Consider the following 22931-nt stretch of genomic DNA (forward strand, 5'->3'; position numbering starts at 1 on the left):
TCAACATTTGAATGACCCAAACATTATCGACCTGTTCAATCAAATAGCCAGTGAATCAAACACCCAACACTAATATTGACATCAATTCACACTCTACTGTAAGTAACCTGTGAAATCATTTTCTTCAGGAAGGATATTACAGCTTTCTCTTTGAGAACATATGAGAAATTAGACCTAGAACATGTTCCTGCTGTTCTTCTGGCATATAGTCTTCTCCATCATAATGCATCATTTGCCTCTAGTGTCAGATTGTGCTGCAAATTGGCCAGTAACTGTATGTGTGGTGGGAAAGTTGAGGTGATGGAGGGGGTAAAAGAGTAGAGAAAGAGTGGCAATAAGTGCAGTATAGGGTGATTTCCCACCTCATTAGGAGGTGTATTTTTTTGACTATTTAATGCAGCAGAGGCAGTATATCTATGCCCCCCGCTGGTGGTAATTAATGGCTCCAGTGGCTTAAATATATACGTACCTCATTCTCGTCACCGCCCGATAGTACACTGATCAGTAAATGGGAACACTGGGAAGTTTATAATTCTTAAAGGATAATTTTACTTAGCTGGGGCTTCTTCCTTCCCATAGAAGTCATTTGGGTCCCTCCCCGCAGTTCCGGTTCTCTCCAGGGACCCGCTGGCTGCCTGTAAAATCGTTGGCAGGCTGTAAAATAGCTGGCAGGCTGTAAAATAGCTTAACCCTGAGGGATCCGCTGCGCATGCACGGGAACATGCTAATGCCAGCGTGCAACGCACCATGTCATCGACGCTCGATACGCCCACTTCTTCGGAACCCTAGTGTGATTTTACAGGCTGCCAGTGTTATCCCAGAGAAGACCTGAGCTGCAGCGAGGGACCCAAATGACTTCTATTGGCTTGAAGAAGCCCCAGGTAGTAAAACTACTTTACCTGTCTCGCTTTGTGAGTCCTTTAATGTACCTGTTAGAGTAGCAGGAACAATCAGTCAATTGTTTGCTGAGGTTATTTTAGTACAGTTGGGAAGTATCCAAATTATGCACAGAAAATGATTTCTTTGTAATGTATTGACACAAGAATGCATTTACTTCCTGGAAGATATTGGGCAACGTAGGAAAACAAACCAATTTCTCATTCATAATCTCTCTCCAGAAGACTGGGTAGCTTAGCTTGGAGAGGAGTCTTCATGGTACATTGTAGTAAAACATACAAGCTGGACTCTAAAGCACATAATACCAGAGGAGTCGAGAATGAAAAAAAAAAATCATTAAAGGACAACTGACCTGAGAGGGATATAGAGGCTGCCTGTAACGATCGGTGAAGCACAGAGAGGATCTGATTACCGGTGATCTGCAGTATCACTGGGAATACAGATGTATACCAGATTATAAGTGATCTGCAGTATCACCGATAATCCGATATACCAGCTAACCTCTGTTCACCTGAGTAGAGTGTAGTGTATTGGTGTAACAGTAAGACTTTGAGGACAAAGCCTCAGCGCAGTCAGGAGTACTGCACGGATTCCTTCCGCAAACCTGGACTGTCCAAGACGGGAGGAGTCAGGCTGACAGTAGGAAGGATTGTCTGAAAGTAACCCTCAGGAGGAAGGGTCACTAACAGAACGGGGAACCGCCTCTAACAGTAAGGTCGGTTCTCGAGGTCGGACAAGCCAGGTCGTACACACATGGACAGATAAAGTACAAGATCAGGAGGCAAAAGGCGGAGTCTAGGTACAGGCAGGGGTTCGGCAACAGGGTGTCAGATATATCGAGGTACAAGATCAGGAGGCGGAAGCAGGGTCTTAGGACGAGCCGGGGTTCGGCAACAGAGTATCAGAAATATCGAGGTACAAGATCAGAGTTCAGGAGGATAGTCAGGCAGGCAAAAGGTCAAAACAGATAATCACAATCAAACTAGTACTTTAGCTATCAACAGAAACTAGCTAAGTGTAGGATTACAGCTCCAGCTGGTCCCGGCACACTTGCGGATCTGACTACAGATCTGGGTGCTCCCACGTATGTGATTGCAACGCCAGACACCCGAGAAATGACCAGCCAGCAGTATATATATGCAAGAACTTCCCAGCACCTCCCTAAGTGCTGAACCAATGAGGAGTGGGACCAGAGTCAGCTGACCAGCCTGGTCAGCTGACTCACTTCTGCTTGTAATATAAATCCTGCCTGAGTGTGCGCGCGCGCGTCACTCTAAATCTAGAGGGACTACGAGTCCCAGCCACATCGCAGTGCGGCAAGCCCTCGGGTGCCTCATGCGCGGGGTTGGCCGCACCGCTAGCCGTACGGGCGGCGGCCTCCCCGCGCTGGGATCCAGTGAAGATAGGGTCACGTGTACTAACCGCCGCGTCAGACGCGGCGGTTTCTCCACATACCGCCATGCCTTCAGTGGGAGCAGCCGCCTCACGCTGATCAGAGGCGGCTGCTCCTCCGCGCCTCATTACACTGCCATATTTATTTCCTTTTACAGGGAATCCGAGGTGAGAGTGACAGTCATAAAAAATTTGTGGTGAAAATACTCGTGGAGGGAAAATACCACATCGGTATTTTAGACTTCTGGGTGGGCATTCATAAAAATGTTGGCAGCTGCGATAGCAGAGCGGAGATCTCGAAGGCTGGCGGTAAGCTGTCGGAAGGCATGTAGAAACACTGAAGCCGGCAGAGTCCTCCGTGCGCTGCTCTCTCTGGGAGGTCTGTCCCATTCACTTGTATGTAATCCGCAGGCTTCTCGCTACATCCGAGGAAGCGGTATTTCCCGTCCAAATACCGCTTCCTCTAATCTTTATGAATGGACATTTTGTTACTTTTCTCTAGATAAATCTAGAAAAACACAGCACAAGGCGGAAATTTCTCGCTCTGCTGGGGAATTGTAGCTTATCATGCGGAAACAGCTTTTATAAATGCCCACTTTGCTAAATGGTCGGGAAAGTCCGCTGTTTTGAGCGGAAAACTTGCGGTAAAGTTTTATGAATAGAGCCCATTGAGGCTGCACTATTTATTTCTAGTGCTTCTTTGGGCCAGAGACTTTGGAGGTGTCATTCTGTATTGCATTCCTTTACAAGAAACTGTTGGTATTCCATTATTGCAATAAAAATAATTATTGCAATAACCGTGAGTTCAGATGCTATGATCTATCTGTTAGAACATATTGCAAAAAGGTAAATTGTTAATTTTATCTTTATCACTGGGTTGCTGGAGCATTGCTAAACAGTTATTCATTGAAGGTATTAACCAAATCAATGTTTGTTGGTTTGTTGTCAGTATATCTGCTCCACGACTTAACCTCCTTGCCGGTCTAAAAAATCCGGCAAGGAGGCAGCGCCGCACATTTTTTTAATTTTTTTTTTTTAAATCATGTAGCGAGCCAAGGGCTCGCTACATGATAGCCGCTAAGCGGCGGCATCCCCCCACCCACTCCGATCGCCTTCGGCGATCAGAGTATGCAGGGAATCCCGTTGAGAATGGGATTTCCTGCAGGGCTTCCACGGTCGCCATGGCGACGGGGCGGGATGATGTCACCGACGTCATGGACGTCGGGACGTCATAGGGAATCCCGATCCGCCCCTCAACGCTGCCTGGCACTGATTGGCCAGGCAGCGCAGGGCTCTGGGGCGGGGGGGAGCGACTCGGCGCGGCGGATTGCGGCGGATCGGCGGTGAGCAGCGGCGATCGGAAGTTACAAGCAGCTAGCAAAGTGCTAGCTGCTTGTAACAAAAAAAAAATTATGCAAATCGGCCCAACGGGGCCTGAGATATCCTCCTGCGCAGGTTACCCCGAGCTGAGCTCGGGATAACCGGCAAGGAGGTTAAAGGACATTCGAGGTTAAAAATAAACTTTTGTATCTATCCTCCCTCTCCTAAAAAATCACCTTTTTTTAGATATCCCACAGTTTTATTTTACATTTAAATCTAGTTTTTCAGTTTTTACTATTTCATTGACTCTGTTCAATGACACCTTCATTGAAGTATATTGGAGCTTAAATCTATTGTAACAAGCATGGATCTGGCGGCTGCTGACTCGCAGGGGGGGTCTGCAGCCGCCTCTCTCCCTGGCTCTCAAGCGTTATCCGTTCCCTTGGCGTCTAGCACGCAGGGAACGATGGTATCTCCAGCTCATAGAGTTTCTGTCTCGCGCGGGCGAGCGCGGAGACAGGACCTTTATGCGGGCAGAAGGCGCGTCAGCTGACCTGCCGGTCGGCTGACGTCACTGATGACTCTCGCCGCACCGATTGGCAGATTCTGTGGTGGGAGTGGCTGGAAGCGTGCCTCCGCTTCTTAAGCCTCCAGTCTTCATTCGTTCCCTGTCTGCTGTCGTGAATACTTTGTGTTAGCGCTCAGACCTTAGACTAGTGCCAGGTGTTGAAACCAAGGACTTCACACCAAGACTAGGATTGTTGTTATATTGTATTTGATTACCTGTGTATGATTCTGGCTATACCTCTGACCTTGCTTCCTGCTTAACGATTCTGTACTTCTGCCTATCTGATTAGTGTAAAGCATAGCGGAGATGCCGCCGCAACAGGGAGCGGCATGGCGGCTATCTCCGCATCTCAGCCGGCGGTTTCCGCCACGCGGGTACATGATGGAGTTGTGCCTGAGACTATGGTGAATGCGGGGGAGGCCGCCGCAGCGCTGAGCGGCATGGCGGCTATCCCCGCGTCTCAGCCAGCGGCCTCCGCCGCGCTGTTCCATGATGGAACTTTGCCTGGTCCCTCAATCGCACATAGACGGAGGTCTACGCGCGCGCACAGACAGGACCTTTATGCAAGCAGAAGGGGAGTCAGCTGATCAGCCGGTCAGCTGACTCCAACTCTGATCCTGATTGGCTGAGTGACTGGGGCGGCGCTAAGGAGCGCTTCCAGTATATATAGGACTTGCCTGTCAGTTGTTCCTCGTCTGCTGTTGCATATGCTACGTGTTAGCACTCAGACCCTTAGTCAGATCCGAAAGTGTGCTAGAACCAGCAGGAGCTGGGGATCCACACTTAGCCAGATTCTGTTGATAGCTTAAAGTACTAATTGAATTGTATTATTTGTTATGACCCTCTGCTAGCCTTGACTACTCTTCTGTCTTTTGATTTTGTGCCTTTGCCTATCTGATCTAGTTGCCGACTTAGCTTATACCTCACTCTGATTCAGTCTTCTGCCTTTGTACTGTATCTGTCCGTGTGTTGCCGAACCTGCTTGTCTGACTCTTCTGCCCTCACCAGTGAGCTTAGTTCTGGTGAGGGATTCTCAGTTTAGAAATCACCTGTTCCTCAGGTTGATAGCTGCAGTATAGTCTGAATCACCTGCTCCTCAGGTTGATAGCTGCAGTATAGTCTGAATCACCTGCTCCTCAGGTTGATAGCTGCAGTATAGTCTGAATCACCTGCTCCTCAGGTTGATAGCTGCAGTATAGTCTGAATCACCTGCTCCTCAGGTTGATAGCTGCAGTACAGTCTGAATTACCTGCTCCTCTGGGAGATAGCTGCAATACAGTATTATTCACCTGCTCCTCAGGTAGATAGCTGCAGAACAGTCTTAATCACCTGCTCCTCAGGTAGATAGCTGCAATACAGTCTTAATCACCTGCTCCTCAGGTGACTAGCTACACGGTACTGTCTGGATCTCCTTCCCCTCAGGTGATCACCTGCCGCAGTACAGTCTGAATCACTCGCTCCACGAGTGATCAGTATACATTGTCTTACTGTGCATCACCCGCTCCTCGGGTGAACCTATCACTAACTCATCTGTGTCTCCAGCCTGCTGGAGTACTGATTACAGTGTTCTTTAGAGATACCTCCTTTTACCAGCTCCTCTGGGATAGTGGGTATCTCTATCTATATTTACGGTTGCACCAAACACTTATCTTACACCTGGGTGTCCTGTGTCTTGCTATACTTGCATTATTGGTGATTCTGCAGATCACCACATAATCTGGTATAACATCTGTATTATTGGTGATACTGCAGATCACCAATAATCAGAAAATCTGTTCTTGCTGACACCGATCGTTACAGAACAGCAGACCAAACAATATGGACGCACTACGTAGTCAAGTTGAAGTCCTGACCACTGCGGTAAATGATCTTACCAGAGTTATCAATACCCAACAGACTCAGATCACCCAACTGTCTGGGACGGTTCAGGTACTTCAAACGACTATTGATGCAGTGCGATCCCCTCCAGTAAAGGACCTTCGCATGCCCGTACCAGAGAAGATTTCTGGACATAGATCCGACTTTCAGAATTTTAGAAATCGTGTGCTATCCTATTTTGAGTTAAGGCCTAATCTGTCAGGATCTGAGAACCAGAGGGTCATTTTTATAAAGACTCTTTTGTCCGGAGATTCACAAACATGGGCATATGGTCATGAGGCTTTATCCTCAGTTCAGGAGTTCTTTAAGGCCATGGCCGTTATTTACGATGACCCGGACGTGGCTATTACGGCTGAGAGGAAGCTAAAGACTCTCAGGCAGGGTCGTAAGCCGGTGGAGAATTATGCCGCAGAGTTTAGGAGGTGGGCTGTGTCAGCTAGATGGGGAACATATGCCTTATTAGATTGTTTCCTGTCAGGGTTGTCCGATGCAATTTCTGATTTGATTCTGATTCTGATTTGATGCTAGGGCATCCTGAGCCTAAATCCCTGGTCGAGGCAATTTCACTGGCCATGCGGATTGATCGCCGCATTCTCTATCAAAAACTAAACCATGGGAAAAACGCTTTAAGATCTATTTCCTACGCCTCTTCTCCACCTCCGTCACCACAAGATGAGCCGATGCAAATCGGTCACTCTAGGTTAACTCAAGTGGAAAAGAATCGCAGAAGGTCAGAGAGACTCTGTCTATATCATGCTGAGGAGGGTCACATTGCCCAGAATTGTCCTAAAAAGTCGGGAAACGCTGCCGCCTAGGTGTAGTCAGAGGTAATGCCCTAGGCGAGCCGTTGGTACCTCTAAATAAATAAATAATAATCGTTTGCTCCCTCCCTGCTCCATTACCTGGGAGTGTCGGGCCACGCCCACAGAAGCATTTGTAGACTCAGGTTCTGCAGCCAATTTTTTTTACAGATTATGACTTTGCCAAAAAATTGGGGATTCCTTTACTCCCGTTAGACCGTCAGATTCTGATCACGGCAGTAGATGACTCTCCGTTGCTGAACTCTGCCTGATTACTGATTACTCTTCTGTCTCACGATTCTGTACTGATACTTATCTCTCTGTTGCCGAACCCAGCCTGTCTGACCTCTCTACTCACCAGTGGGCCCTCACCACTGGTGAGGTACTATTGTCTAACCAGCTTCTCTGATCAAGTCTATACAGTCACTTTCACTACTAGTACCTGGCCAGCCCCTCTGGTGAAGGACTAGTCTGTATTTTCCGATTCTCTCACTGTTTGTACCTTTTCCAGCCCTTTGGAAAGGTCTGTGCTAGTATATACAGTCAGTGTACTGATAGTACTTTACCAGCTCCTCTGGTAAAATTCCTCTCTACTATTAAAGTTACGGTTGCACTAATACACAACTCTCTACCAGCTATACTTGCATTATTGTTGATTCTGCAGATCACCACATAATCAGGTATAGTGTCTGTATTATTGGTGATACTGCAGATCACCTATAATCAGACGTTTGAGTTGCAGCACCCAACCGTTACAGAACAGCAGACCAGAAATATTACGGAGACACTGTGCAATCGGGTGGATCTGTTGGCAACCAATGTTAATGAGCTTATTAAAACGGTTAACATGCAACAGACCCAGATTGATCAACTGATTCAAACAGTCAACCGTTTGAAAGACCCGAATGCACAAGTGCCCTCTCCACAAATCATAGAACCTAGGGTGCCACCTCCTGAAAAATTCTCAGGGCACCACTCCGATTTTTGAAATTTTAGACACAGGTGTTTATCATATTTTGAGCTACGGCCAGTTTCCTCAGGGACAGAGGGTCAGAGGTTCACTTTCATTAAGACTTTATTATCCGGTGATTCTCAGTCCTGGGCCTACAGTCTCCCTACGGGGCACGGGGCTCTGACCTCAGTTGCGGAATTCTTTAAAGCTATGGCAGTGATTTACGATGATCCCGATTTAGCAGCAACCTCAGAGAGGAGATTAAAGACCCTCAGGCAAGGGCACAAGCCCGTTGAAACTTACGCGGCTGAGTTTAGGAGATGGGCAGTGTCAGCCAGATGGGGGCAGTATGCACTTTTGGACTGCTTTTTGTCAGGGTTATCTGATGCCGTGGCTGATCTCATGTTGGGCCACCCCGAGCCCAAATCATTGGATGAAGCTATATCATTAGCAATAAAGACTGACAGGCGAGTTCGCTATCAGAAGCAGACTCGGACTAAGGTTTCAGGGAGATTTGCTTCATGTACATTTTCTGCTCCTATGCCTTCCTCTCCACTGTCTGATGAGCCAATGCAAAGTGGGCACGCCAAACTTTCTGAGGTTGAGAGAAACAGAAGACGGATGGAGAAATTATGTCTGTACTGTGCTGACAAAGGGCATATGGTTTCTGCTTGTCCCAAGAAGGCGGAAAACTCTATGGCCTAGGAGTAGCTGGAGGTACTACCCTAGGCGATCCAGACTTACCTCTAAATAACAAACGTTTATTGCTCCCGTGCTCTATTACCTGGGAGGGCCAAGTTCACTCCACCCAGGCGTTCATAGATCGGGGTTCAGCGGTTAACATAAAGTCACAAGATTTTGCCGATCAGTTTGGTTTTCCGTTGACTTCTGTGGGACCTCAGGTCAAAATTACAGCCGTGGATGATTCTCCACTACCTATTAATCAGACCGATTCTCAGACTCCTATATTGTTGTGTCAGATTGGGGTCTTGCATAAGGAGCAGATACAGTTTCTGGTGCTCAAGATGTCCACCTCCACTATCATTTTGGGTATGCCATGGCTAAAGAACCATTCTCCTAAGATAGACTGGAGTTCCAGACAGTTATTAAACTGGTCTCCTTACTGCCATCATCATTGTTTGGAGAAGGTTACTATAGCCACCACTGAAGCCCAAGTGGAGGGAACCTCTGAGCCCAGGTCTGAACCCCCTGAGGTAGATACCTGGGTGGATTGGGTGCCCACGTTAAGCCCATTCCAACAGGAGGTCCCCGAGGGGAAGCCAGAGGGGGTTCTCTTTGTGCCTTTACAGTTCAGATTCAAAGTTCTACATACTTTTCATGCCCATAAAAATGCTGGTCACCCCGGGATTGCCCGCACACAGGAATTGTTGGACCGTTGTGTCTGGTGGCCCTCGATAGTTTCAGATTGCAGAGAGTTTGTGGGTAGTCGTTCCATCTGTGCTAGGAGTAAGGCATCTCAGAGGGCTCCTGTGGGTACTTTGCAGCCGCTTCCAGTGCCTGAGCAGCCATGGACCCACGTGTCCATGGATTTCGTGGGCGAATTGCCTAGCTCTGAGGGTAAGACAGTCATATGGGTGGTAGTCGATAGGTTTAGTAAGATGGCTCACTTCATTCCCTTGAACGGACTCCCCACTGTCCAGGAGCTGGCAGAACTCTTTATACACCACATTTTTAGACTGCATGGGATTCCAGAAAGTGTGGTGTCAGATAGGGGAGTCCAGTTCATTTCCCGGTTTTGGAAAGCGTTCTGTCATCATTTGGGAATGAAGTTATCATTTTCCTCCGTCTACCACCCACAGACAAAAGGTCAGGCCGAAAGAGTCAACCAGTCGCTAGAGCAATTCCTTAGATGTTACGTGGTTGAGGCCCAGACAGATTGGGCCAAGTTTTTGCCTTATGCTGAGTTTGCCCATAATAATTTGAACAATGCCTCTTCGGGATTCTCCCCCTTCCAGATTGTTACGGGGAGATCACTGAAATTCTCATCACTACCAGTGGTGTCCTCACCATTTCAAGCTTTGGAACAATGGCAAGGGACTTTAAAGGAAATTTGGGGAATGGTGAAAGAGAGTTTAAAGAGAGCTTTTTCCACACAAAAGAAACAAGCGGATAAGAAGCGGTCACTGGAGTGGGAATTCGCACCGGGTGATTTGGTATGGGTTTCTACTCAACATCTGACATTGAGTCAGCCTTCTTCCAAGTTGGGTCCCAAGTTTATAGGACCATACCCTATTTCCAGAAAAGTCAACAATGTTGCCTATGTTGTCTCGCTCCCACCCAGTTTCAGGGGTGGTAGAACTTGCTCATGTGTCTCTCTTGAAACTTGCAGTGCATGTGGACTCCACTCCCCCCCCCCCCCCTTGTGGTAGTTAATGGGGAACCAGAGTATGAGATAGAGCAGATCTGGAGCAGATCTTGGACTCCAGATTGGTGCGCAATTCTGTGCAGTACTTGGTTCATTGGCGGGGATATGGTGCAGAGGAGAGATCTTGGGTGCCAGTCTCTCACATGCATGCGGAGGAACTCAGGGAGGAGTTTCATAGGTTGCACCCGGGTGGTGCGTGTCCGGAGTCCACGCCTAGAGGGGGGGTACTGTAACAAGCATGGATCTGGCGGCTGCTGACTCGCAGGGGGGGTCTGCAGCCGCCTCTCTCCCTGGCTCTCAAGCGTTATCCGTTCCCTTGGCGTCTAGCACGCCGGGAATAATGTTATCTCCTGCTCATAGGGTTTCTGTCTCACGCGGGCGCGCGCGGAGAAAGGACCTTTATGCGGGCAGAAGGATCGTCAGTTGTCCTGCCGGTCGGCTGACTTCACTGATGACTCTCGCCGCACTGATTGGCAGATTCCATGGTGGGAGTGGCTGGAAGCTTGCCTCCGCTTCTTAAGCCTCCAGTCTTCATTTGTTCCCTGTCTGCTGTCGTGAATACTTTGTGTAAGCGCTCAGACCTTAGACTAGTGCCAGGTGTTGAAACTAAGGACTTCACACCTAGAATAGGATTGTTGTTATATTGTATTTGATTACCTGTGTATGATTCTGGCTATCCCTCTGACCTTGCTTCCTGCTTAACGCTTCTGTACTTCTACCTATCTGATTAGTTGCTGAACTCTGCCTGATTACTGATTACTCTTCTGTCTCACGATTCTGTACTGATACTTATCTCTCTGCTGCCGAACCCAGCCTGTCTGACCTCTCTACTCACCAGTGGGCCCTCGCCACTGGTGAGGTACTATTGTCTAACCAGCTTCTCTGGGGAGATAGTTTCTTATTGCTCCCTTTGTGACTGATAGCACCTTTCCAGCTCCTCTGGAAAGGTCTGATCAAGTCTATACAGTCACTTTCACTACTAGTATCTGGCCAACCCCTCTGGTGAAGGACTAGTCTGTATTTTCCGATTCTCTCACTGTTTGTACCTATTCCAGCCCTTTGGAAAGGTCTGTGCTAGTATATACAGTCAGTGTACTGATAGTACTTTACCAGCTCCTCTGGTAAAGTTCCACTCTACTATTAAAGTTACGGTTGCACTAATACACAACTCTGTCAGTATCTCTACCAGCAATACTTGCATTATTGGTGATTCTGCAGATCACCACATAATCAGGTATAGTGTATGTAATATTGGTGATACTGCAGATCACCTATAATCAGACGTCTGAGTTGCAGCACCCAACCGTTACATCTATAAATCATTGACCCTTTTTTATCTCTTTCCTGCTCTCAGAAGCCATTTACAGACAGGAAAGTGTTTTATGGCTGAAATTACTTATCATTGAAGGTTATGCTATAGTCTGACCCAGTCCGACCCAGTCCCAACCCGGGCAGAAACTATCACTTGCATACCTGATCTTTAACTTTTTCAGGCAGAGAAAGAAAAAAAGGAACACAGCCTAGTTATTTGTGTGCTTGACACTATACATACACATGTCTATCTCATCATGTCACATGTCACCTCGGTTGTCCTTTAACACTGGACCACATTTCACTTGCAAGTACCCATTGACACATACCTTTTCGCTTCAGGTTCCCTTTAAACACCCATTCAAACAACCCAGGTACGCATACCATACAATGAAAACATAGGTTCTACATTTTATAATACATATAAAATTAGATATTATACATGTCATTTTTTTATATATAACAAGGAGTAAGAAGAGCTGAGATTCTCCACCAAGCCACTCTCTCTGGCCCATATGCAATTCATATTTTCACCTGAGTTATCTCCTAGGGGATAATTTTTAATCTTCTCTTTGAACGAACTTTTCAGCATTTTACTATTGAAACCATGCCAAAAAGTTGGTGAAAGTACTATCAAATTTATTTTGAGTATTTTCCTTGCTTGCTGGTGGCTTAAAAGGCATTTTATGACAAGTTGTGAACATATCACCTAGTAGAAAACTCAGGAGGAAAAGTGAATTGCATATGGGCCATTGTAGCTTATTTCCGAACAACACTCATCACCAGGGCTTACACTGCAGAAGGATGAGAAGGGCAGAAGAATGCATAGACTTTTTCCCAGCGGGGACACAAACAGCTGTAACAAACTGACAAAGGCTTCATCTATTCCCAGTTGCTTTAAATCCAACAAATTACAGTTTAAAAACATTTTTACTTTTAAAAAAATCATCTAAACCTGACATCCCCTTATCACATCTTTCAGTGGCAGAGCTTGGCTTCCTCCTGGTTTCTCTTTACAGAAGCCACCTAATCAGCCAGGGGTGTAGCAATAGGGGTTGCAGAGGTTTCGACTTCATCGGGGCCCTTGGGTCAGAGGGGCCCTGAAGGGCCCTCCCTCAACTACAATATTAGCTTCCTATTGGTCCTGTGCTCATAATAATCACTTCTATAGATACTTTGAATGGTGGTAATCATTAACAAACTGTTCCCCATCCCCTTCTTGCACCTCTGACACTGTAGTTGCCATTGGCAGGTTTTGGTGCGCCGTATCAATTGTTGCGGCCCCACTGTAAAACTTGCCCCGGGGCCCACAGCCTCATAGCTACGCCACTGTAATCAGCTAATATCAAAGGAAAAAATGAGTCTAAAAATGCTTCCTGAGCTTCAAGCTTTGATTTTTTTTTTATTATTCTCAAACTGAAACTGATTTGGTTGGTAATCCAGCAGCAAAGCAGGAAAAAAGGAGTGGGCGCCTCAGGTTGCCGAATTTTACCTTCTTTGCCGCAAATCGTGGCTTTTAGAGTAGCCGTGATATAATGCGGCTACAAAGGTACATTTCAAGGCTTGTGGAGAAAAGTTATCCGCAAGCCAGTTCTTTTTTCCATAAGCCAGTCTGTGGATATTGTCCCCTCTTGCCGCTTATCGAGTTCCCCTGGGCGCTGAAATTACCTTTACCTTCATAGCCGCATATCACAGCTTTGCAGAAGAGGGAAGGGGTTAGCTTTAGGAGGGGGATTTAGGGTTAGGTGCCAAGGGGGGAGGGGGGGGGTTAGGGGCGTTTTAGGGTTAGGCACCACCCTGGGAGATCTTAGGGTTAGGCCCCACCAGGGGGGCTTAGGGTTAGGCACCACGGGGTCTGAGGGTTAGGCGCCACCAGGGGGGAGCATGTGCCATCTTTGCTGACTGCAGCTTCTGTCGGCATTTGTAATTCCCCAAAGGGTCACGCGTGCGAGCGCTGTAATATCAGCGCAGGAGATTTGGGCGCAGCCGGCGTCACCATAGACCATAATAGGAATTATGGCTATAGCGGCGCAAAGTGAATAACTTTGGCGCCGTCAGAAGACTGAGCTGAATTTACTTTTAAAACACTGTGATTCGGCTGCCAGCAATAGCTGGAACCCAAATTACATAATTCCCCACCATCCACGTGGGGGAATAGTAATTAACGCCACCATATCCTGCACCCAGGTCTCCTGCTGGCGATTTCATGCCACACATGCACCATGATGCATGCCAGAAGATGTAGTCCCTGGATGCGACTCCAGCTCTGTTCTCGCATCTCTCAGGCTGCCTGCATCTCCCGGCATGCATTGCGGTGTGCGCATTCCTCTGCAAACTTGCATAGTAGCATGGCAGAAAAAGCCACTCTATGGTACTGTGCAGGCACCAGACATCCTGTGCGCAATGCAGCTGTGCCCATCCATGTATGGGTTCCAGCAATGCATCACAGATTTGCTTTAAAATGTATAAAATGTGTATGCAGAAAATATATAGTAAGGTGTACCGTAGCAAAGATGTCATTTTACTGAGTTCAAAAAAAACATTTTTTCTTAGAATGTTTTAAAATTGATTTTTTTCAAAAACTACAAGGTCTTTTTTAAAAAAAAATTTAACTTGTTCTCACATAGTCACATTTTCACATACAGTGGGTTGCAAAAGTATACGGCCCCCTTTTTTTTGTGGAAGTTTTCCACATTTTGTCACATTACTGCCACAAACATGCATCAATTTTATTGGAATTCCACGTGAAAGACCAATACAAAGTGGTGTACACGTGAGAAGTGGATTGAAAATCATACATCATTCCAAACATTTTTTACAAATAAATAACTGCAAAGTGGGGTGTGCGTAATTATTCGGCCCCTTGAGTCAATACTTTGTAGAACCACCTTTTGCTGCAATTACAGCTGCCAGTCTTTTAGGGTATGTCTCTACCAGCTTTGCACATCTAGAGACTGAAATCCTTGCCCATTGTTCTTTGCAAAACAGCTCCAGCTCAGTCAGATTCGATGGACAGCGTTTGTGAACAGCATTTTTCGGATCTTGCCACAAATTCTCGATTGGATTTAGATCTGGACTTTGACTGGGCCATTCTAACACATGAATGTGTTTTGTTTTAAACCATTCCATTGTTGCCCTGGCTTTATGTTTAGGGTCATTGTCCTGCTGGAAGGTGAACCTCCGCCCCAGTCTCAAGTCTTTTGCAGTCTCCAAGAGGTTTTCTTCCAAGTTTGCCCTGTATTTGGCTCCATCCATCTTCCCATCAACTCTGACCAGCTTCCCTGTCCCTGCTGAAGAGAAGTACCCCCAGAGCATGATGCTGCCACCACCATATTTGACAGTGGGGATGGTGTGTTCAGAGTGATGTGCATTGTAAGTTTTCCGCCACACATAGCGTTTTGCATTTTGGCCAATAAGTTCAATTTTGGTCTCATCTGACCAGAGCACCTTCTTCCACATGGTTGCTGTGTTCTCCACATGGCTTGTGGCAAACTGCAAACGGGACTTCTTATGCTTTCTGTTAACAATGCCTTTCTTCTTGCGACTCTTCCATAAAGGCCAACTTTGTACAGTGCATGACTAATAGTTGTCCTATGGACAGAGTCTCCCACCTGAGCTGTAGATCTCTGCAGCTCATCCATAGTCACCATGAGCCTCTTGAATGCATTTCTGATCAGCGCTCTTCTTGTTCGGCCTGTGAGTTTAGGTGGATGGCCTTGTCTTGGTAGGTGTACAGTTGTGACATACTCCTTTCATTTCTGAATGATCGCTTGAACAGTGCTCCATGGGATGTTCAAGGCTTTGGAAATCTTTTTGTAGCCTAAGCCTGCTTTAAATTTCTCAATAACTTGATCCCTGACCTGTCTTGTGTGTTCTTTGGACTTCACGGTGTTGTTGCTCCCAATATTCTCTTAGACAACCTCTGAGGCCCTCACAGAGCAGCTGTATTTGTATTGACATTAGATTACACACAGGTGCACTCTATTTGGTCATTAGCACTCATCAGGCAATGTCTATAGGCAACTGACTGCACTCAGATCAAAGGGGGCAGAATAATTATGCACACACCACTTTGCAGTTATTTATTTGTAAAAAATGTTTGGAATCATGTATGATTTTTGTTCCACTTCTCATGTGTACACCACTTTGTGTTGGTCTTTCATGTGGAATTCCAATAAAATTGATTCATGTTTGTGGCAGTAATATGACAAAATGTGGAAAACTTCAAGGGGGCCGATTACTTTAGCAACCCACTGTAATTGCGCATAATAGCAAAATTATGAAACGGAATTTCTGCTATGTGCAAAATTAATTACCAATTTTCCAGACATTTCATATTATGATTACACTCCTCTGTACCAGCACAGGGTCCTTCTAGACCCATTCCTCTCAAGTGAGTTGAATAGATTTATTTTGCTGCCGGTGCGCCCATGACATGTGCATAGGGGTTAGGCATGTGCAAATAAGGCCCACACAGACCCAGTAGAACTAAATGATTGCACACAGAGAAGAAAGTTGTACACAAGTGGCTTCTTTCTACTGGGCATGAGCGGACCATACTCACACATGCCCAGTATGGATGTGCTTTACCATGTGACAGGAGCGTGGCCATAAGAAGAAGAGGGAATGGCAGCCCCTGTGATTATTCAGGAAGCCTCTGGACCATCCAGAGGCTTCTAACTGCTGAGATAAGTATCTAACTGCCCCCCCCCCACACACACACACACACATACACACACAGACATACACACACACACACACATTTCAGGTTTACTTTAAGGTGTTCAAGAGAGAAAGGATTCAACACAGACTAGTTGTGGATTACCTAATAGCCAGTGAAGCGGTAATGTTTATCATTGTGGAAATCTCTTGTTATAATTACATTGCCAATGACATGAAAATGTAATTCCAGCCCATATTAAGAAGATTAAACATCTAACGCGTGTTTTATTGGGATTGCTCACTCTAAACATCCTTATATATATTGGGTAAGGTGCTAATTAGTGTTCAAAACTGGTGCATATTTTGCTTGGAATACACTGTTCATGAAAGCCTTTACTTGGGTGAAATGGGCATAGCTTTATTTACATATATATTTTGTGCATGAGAAAAAAAAAACTTTCCTACCAACTTCTGTTGGTCTTGATTGTGTTTCTACTTATTAGATGGCAACTACTTATATCCAGACCTGAAGGTCCTTGTGAATGGAGACTGCACTGACTCAAACAAGGGGAGGGACTGTTACGTTGAGAAGGAAAATGGAGTATATGGCCTTTTTAAGGTGTTCACTTGTTTTTCTTGAGATTCTTGGGAAAGAACATCAGAACATTGCTCATAGTCATTGCTTATGGCCTCTTTTATTGGAGGAAGTTGTAAATCAGAATGTTTTCCCATAACTGATGGCAAACATGGTGCAGTACTCTTCTGCTTCAACCCTTTTTCTAGTTAATGTTTAATTGCATGATTAGCTTTAAACAAATCTGGACACTCTCCAATAACGGTGGAGGTCGGGAGTCAGTTTTCGTTTTTGCAACCAGGCGCCTGGACACTCACCAGGCTTTAAACATGTGCATTGGTTGCCTTGTGGATGATAAAACTATTTCTTGATGTGATATATGTGCTGACTGCATCTTGTGTGCCCATCCTCAACTTCTGTTGTTTGGTTGCAAAAAAATATTCTGTTTTCATTCTAAATGGAAATATAGAGTATAAAACCCATTATTATTGGTATTAGCCTTAGTGTGCTTCAGAAGATTCTCCTAACGTACAAATGTCCACTGATCCAGCAAGGGATAGAAATATAGCCAATGAAAGCCATGAGCTGATGATCAGTTAGTCAACAACTGTGCCAAATAATCCTCAAATAGTTATGATTACACAGTCATTCAACACCGAGATCCGCCAAGAATTGAATGTTCTATTATGGTACCAGTTTTATTCGTAAATGTATATTTTAAAAGACAAATTACAAATATAATTTCAAAAATGATTTATCTTTATGTTCTAATTATTCTCTGTTATTTCTAGGTGTACAACCATGGGCACTTCTGTCTGTAAAGGAGTTTTTGGCTGTTTAGTGCTCCTTAGTATTTTCTGTTTATCCTTTATGAACCGGTATAGCACTCCTATATTTACCCGTTTATGGAATGGCAACCATGCTACGCTACTTATAAAACAGAAGACCAGTTTTTTAACTAAGAACACTACAGTAAATCATGAAAGTATCACAGAGCAGTTATGGACTGTGAACAGCCCCACACAGATAACAGATGCACCACTTCTTACACCATCAAAAAATATATCAATGCTTAAAAATATATCTGAAAACACATCCAAGTTGTGGCCAGGAAAGGAAACATCAAAGGCCAGTTTTACAACTAAAAAAACTACAGCATATCACAAAAGTATCCAAAAGCAGTTATGGACTGTGAAGAAGCCCCCGAAGATAACAGATGCACCACTTCTTACACCATCAAAAAATGTATCAATGCATAAAAATATAACTGAAAACTCATCCAAGTTGCGGCCTGTACAGAAAACATCCAAGGCCAGTATTACAACTAAGAGCACTACAGTATATCACAAAAGTATTACAACGCATAAAAATATAATTGAAAGCATGCCTAAGTATGGGCCTGGACTGAAAACAGCCAAGGACTTTGGTAAAAAACTCCAGGCCTCCAGTGAGTACTGGCAGTACGTTAATATGTACAATGTCACATTCCGTGGAAAACTTAACCAGCAACACAGTACGCAGGAAATCATGTGTGATATTAAAAACAGGATAAACATGACAACTATTCAACCTTCTGACCTTCCCCCTAGTGCTCCTCCCTGGGGCCAATACCTGCCCAATAAAACGCTGAACGAGGAGGTCAGACAGCTTGGACGCTGTGCCGTGGTAATGTCATCAGGATCAATGAATTCTTCAAAGCTTGGGAATGAGATAGGTGAGTAGAAAACTGGCTTAAACAAACTTGGAGAGCAGTTCTCCCCACTTTTTGAGGCTATTCACTGGTACACCATTTAGTGACAAAATGATTGATGAAGACACTACTGCACTACTACTAAGTGCTACTATTATTGCTACTACTACTACTATTACTTATCACTTCCATTACTGCTAGCCCCCATCATCTTTGCTGGTGCTGTTGAACTATGGGTTAAACAAGTACATACCTATAAAAATGTAAAATCCATGGTAACAAAACCTGTAAAAAAAGACACAACAGAGAGAGGTGTGCCCTTACATGCTTGCTACATGGAAGGAGAACGCAAAATAACTACCTTTATTGCTAACAGACATTGACCAGTGAGAAATCCTGCCTGCCAGATCATCTCTCAGCCCAGTGCAGCCCAGCACTATTGTTTTCCCTCATTACCTCTCCTGCTCCATCATGTGCCACATGTCCCCCTCTATAATAACAGAACATGTTCCTAGCCTATAGGTTAGGGATGCATCTGCACGGCATCTGGCCCCGAACTTCCACCCAAGGGATCGAGCCCCGATCCTTGTGGGTAATCAGTGGGTGAAAGTAATCTGAATTGTGTACTTAGCTTAAGTAAGTGGGCCTTCTCAGACTTTTTGTTTTGATGTTTTTTTTTTGTCATTGGTTTACTTTTTATAGAATCCTTTGTATGAGAAAGCCCTACCTCTTGCAATAGCCGTGCATGGTTGACACTCCTCTCTGGACACTTGGGCGTTCAATATAGTGCACAGTATAGTTTACAGTTCTAAACTAGCATCAGGCGCATCAAATTCAATTTGCAATTATTTATTTCCTCGTTCCTCTCTGCATCTCCTCGTTCCACCACTGGGCTCCCATTCACATCTCCCACTGCCTGCATCTTCGAGGCTCCTTGGAAGTACTCGGATCTCTGAGTACTTCCAAAGATTAACAGCTCCACACTGAACATGCGTAAGATTGCCCTTGTGCAGTATGGAGCCACTTGTCTTCGGGAGTACTTGTAGACCCAAGTACAATTGTGGCCTTCTAAGAAGAACCGAAGGACTCTTCAACATTAAAGTCGGAGGCTGGAACCGGGGTCCTGGAGGTGGAATGATGAAATGCAGAGAGGAACGGGAAGGTTCGAAGGGGTCCAGAACCTTCCCTCCTCTTAGATAAGTATCTTACTTTTTTCAGTGGTTGAATGGTTGAATGGTGAATGGTTGAAGTGGTTGACCCCCTTAGACTTTTATCTTTGGGGTCATCTGAAGGCAATTGTCTATGCTGTGAAGATATGAGATCTGCAGCACCTGAAACTACGGATACTGGAAGCCTGTGCTAGTATTTCTCCTGCCGTGTTGCCATCAGTGTGCTCAGCCAATATAGTATTATTCCCCACTATATATAAATACCACCAACACTGTATTAAATGTTAAATACAATCCCATAGAGCCATATAAATCCCTGCCATGCACTGAGGAGGACCAAAAGTCAGAAACAGGCTGTTAACATGTGGGGTTGATGTGGCTCTGTAAAATTTAAAGCTATAGGCATGCTATACGCCAGCGGTTCTGGATGCAAGCCTGGCTACAAGGGCATACAGAGATAATTTGCATATTCAGCAGCGCTGCATTGTGGGTTACCACCACAGATGTTGACTTAAAGCTGAATTTTCGCAAGTACCTTCTGTTTTAAGAACGCAAATCACATCAAGCGATGGTACAGGTACTAATTTGACTTAGACGCACAGCGCCACTACCCATAGTCTACCCTGAAACCGTTTCCAATAAGATCACCCCAAACTAAGTTAGACTATCAGCTGACCATTCAGGTCCGTAACTTGTTGTAGGTGACCCACATGGAACCCAATTCCACTCCTCCAACACTAAGCGCCCTTTTCCATTTGAAAAGTGATGCAAATGCGGATGCGAATGGAGGAGACGAGATGCAGATGCGGGCGGATGTGGCCATGCGAGAATCTGCAGCATGCTGCAGATTCTCGGATCGCTCCACATAACCAACACACAATGGAAACGGTTCCATTGCTGTGCACTGGTTTCAGTTTGGCCGCATCGCACCCCGTGTAGTAGAAACGGGCCCTAAGAAATCTATGCTAAATGCAGTAGTCTTTTTAATGCCCACAGGGAGCAGACTGCTTAACTATGTTTATGTTTGCAGATTCCCATGATGCTGTTCTAAGGTTCAATGATGCTCCTACTAAAGGTTTTGAGACCGATGTGGGATCAAAGACCACAATTCGTCTAATGAACTCTCAGGTAACATAAAAGACTGACCCACTATTCATAAATGAATTGGCTTTAATCTTACAATCTTACAGATAACTTCATTTTCTACTTTATGATTAGGTAGGAGCTGTGTATCAACATAGCCACACCAAATTAACTGGCATCACAGTTGACATCATTTTGAGTTGTACTGTTTATTATTATTATTTTTGTTTTTGTTATAGAATAGTTCAAATAACTGCCACCTAAGATAAATGTAAAATCCTAATATAAATGCAATAAAAATATAGATAATCCCTTTTCAAATCCCCAATTTTAATATGCTCAGAAATGCTCTGGGGCCTACAGAAATAGAATAATCTAGAATTTTTTTTTAATCACCCTATTACCATTGTATGTTTTAAAAAGCCACAAAAAAAATAAAATAAAAAAAATAAAAAACAAACCAAAAAATTAGCATATTACCTCTTGCCACACAGAAGTCTGGAACTCATGTGTTTGGAATGGCTATTGGTTAGCTGTTTTCACCTGTTAGTTTTCTAGCCCAAGTCACTATGAATCATGCATCCTTGCTAGTTAGATCACTGTTTTGCTTGAAGGACAACTGAAGTAAGAGGTATATGGAGGCTGCCATATTTATTTCCTGTTAAACAATACCAGTTGTCTAGCATCCCTGTTGATATATTTGGCTGCAGAAATGTCTGAATAACACCAGTGCCAAGCAAGCAGCTAAGCTTGTCCGATCTGACAATAATGTCAGAAACACCTGATCTGCTGCATGCTTGTTCAGGGTCTAGGGCTTAAAGTATTAGAGGCCTAGGATCAGCAGGACAGGCAGGCAACCGATATTACTTAAAATGAAATAAATATGGCAGCCTCCACATACCTCTCGCTACAGTTGTCCTTTAAGAGATTCACTGCCTGTAATTGGTAGCGGTCACGACTAAATTGAGTTGGTGACCTTTGAATTAGAGGTACTTGCATTGCATATGCGCAGTATACTAGTTCCACCTCCCTGTTCTCACACAATCTTGGCACATACTGCGCATGTGCAGTGTACAAGTTCCTCCGGTTTCAAAGAGTGTCTGCAAACATGACAGCATCTCTGTATGGCCTCAATTATTTCCCCACTACTGTCCACCTCGGCTATCCTTTCACCCATTTCCTCAGGTACAGTGCTGTTTGGCTAACTGACAGGTTAGCTATCCTCATTACAGTAGGTTTATCTACCACTTACCTTCCTTTTTAATGTTATAATTATTTTAACACCACCTGGCTGCCACCATATACCACCTTAATATTTATGTAAACACATAAATTGGTTTTGTTGGGTAGATTTAAGGTGCCCAAACACGGCACAAATAAATAGTTCAATTTTCCTGTTTATATCATGAGGCCCCATAGCAAAATTTTGGTTGGGGCCCCAATAAAAAAGGCACCCCTTCCCTACCCCCTCCCACACACACACCAGTTTTAGGTAGCCAGAGGTGCCCGCCACAATTAGGCAACCCCTCAGCATTGGTAGCCAGAGGTAACCTCAGTAAAAGGTTGTCTTCCAGTATAGGTAGCCAGAAATGCTCCCCACTAAAGGTAGCCGAAGGTTTTTCCCAGTATTAGGTAGCTCCCCAGTATGGATAATCAGAGGAGCCTCAGCAATATACCACCCAGTATAGATAGCCAGGGGGGCCAGTATTAGGTACCACACTTAAGTATGAGTAATCATAGGGTCTCCCAGTAATTGTCCCCCGGTATAGATAGCCAGAGGAGCCCACTGTATTAGGTAGCCCCCTTATGGGTAGTCAGAGGGTCTTCCAGTAATAGTCCTCCAGTATAGAAGGCCAAAGGACCCCTCAGTATTATGTAGCCCCAGTATAAATAATGTCTCTCCTTTGCTCTGCTTGCATTACTCTGCACCTCAGGGGGCCCACTGAGAACCCCATTATCGCTGACATCTATTGCTATTGCCATTGCCCCACCTCCCCAACTTTGGGCTCCAAAGCAGCCGCTATGGCTGCTATGGTGATCCCTAGGCCGCTGTGTGTATGGCCTCCTTTAAAATGACTCAACAGCACTTAATTTCTCTTTACTATTTTCCATCTCATTTGCAGTTGGGTGCTAAACCCCAGCATAAACTCCTGGAGGATTTCAGATTTAAAAATGACACATTGGTGATGTGGGATCCAAAATTATATTACGAAAATTTGCATCAGGTAAGAAGAGCAAATATTATTATC

At 45.0% G+C, this 22931-nt stretch overlaps 1 protein-coding gene across 1 annotated transcript in view; it reads left to right on the forward strand.

The window, feature by feature from the left end:
• LOC137570522 (beta-galactoside alpha-2,6-sialyltransferase 1-like) overlaps positions 1 to 22931 on the forward strand; it is a 50917-nt gene that overhangs the window by 15405 nt on the left and 12581 nt on the right. The window contains exons 2-4 of the mRNA XM_068279213.1: positions 17532 to 18454; positions 20630 to 20727; positions 22806 to 22907. Of these exons, the coding sequence (XP_068135314.1) occupies positions 17542 to 18454; positions 20630 to 20727; positions 22806 to 22907 (1113 nt within the window). The 5' untranslated portion in view covers positions 17532 to 17541. The remainder of the gene's footprint in view (positions 1 to 17531; positions 18455 to 20629; positions 20728 to 22805; positions 22908 to 22931) is intronic.

The sequence above is a fragment of the Hyperolius riggenbachi genome, chromosome 4 (genome assembly GCF_040937935.1).
Source record: "Hyperolius riggenbachi isolate aHypRig1 chromosome 4, aHypRig1.pri, whole genome shotgun sequence".
Lineage (NCBI taxonomy): Eukaryota > Metazoa > Chordata > Amphibia > Anura > Hyperoliidae > Hyperolius > Hyperolius riggenbachi.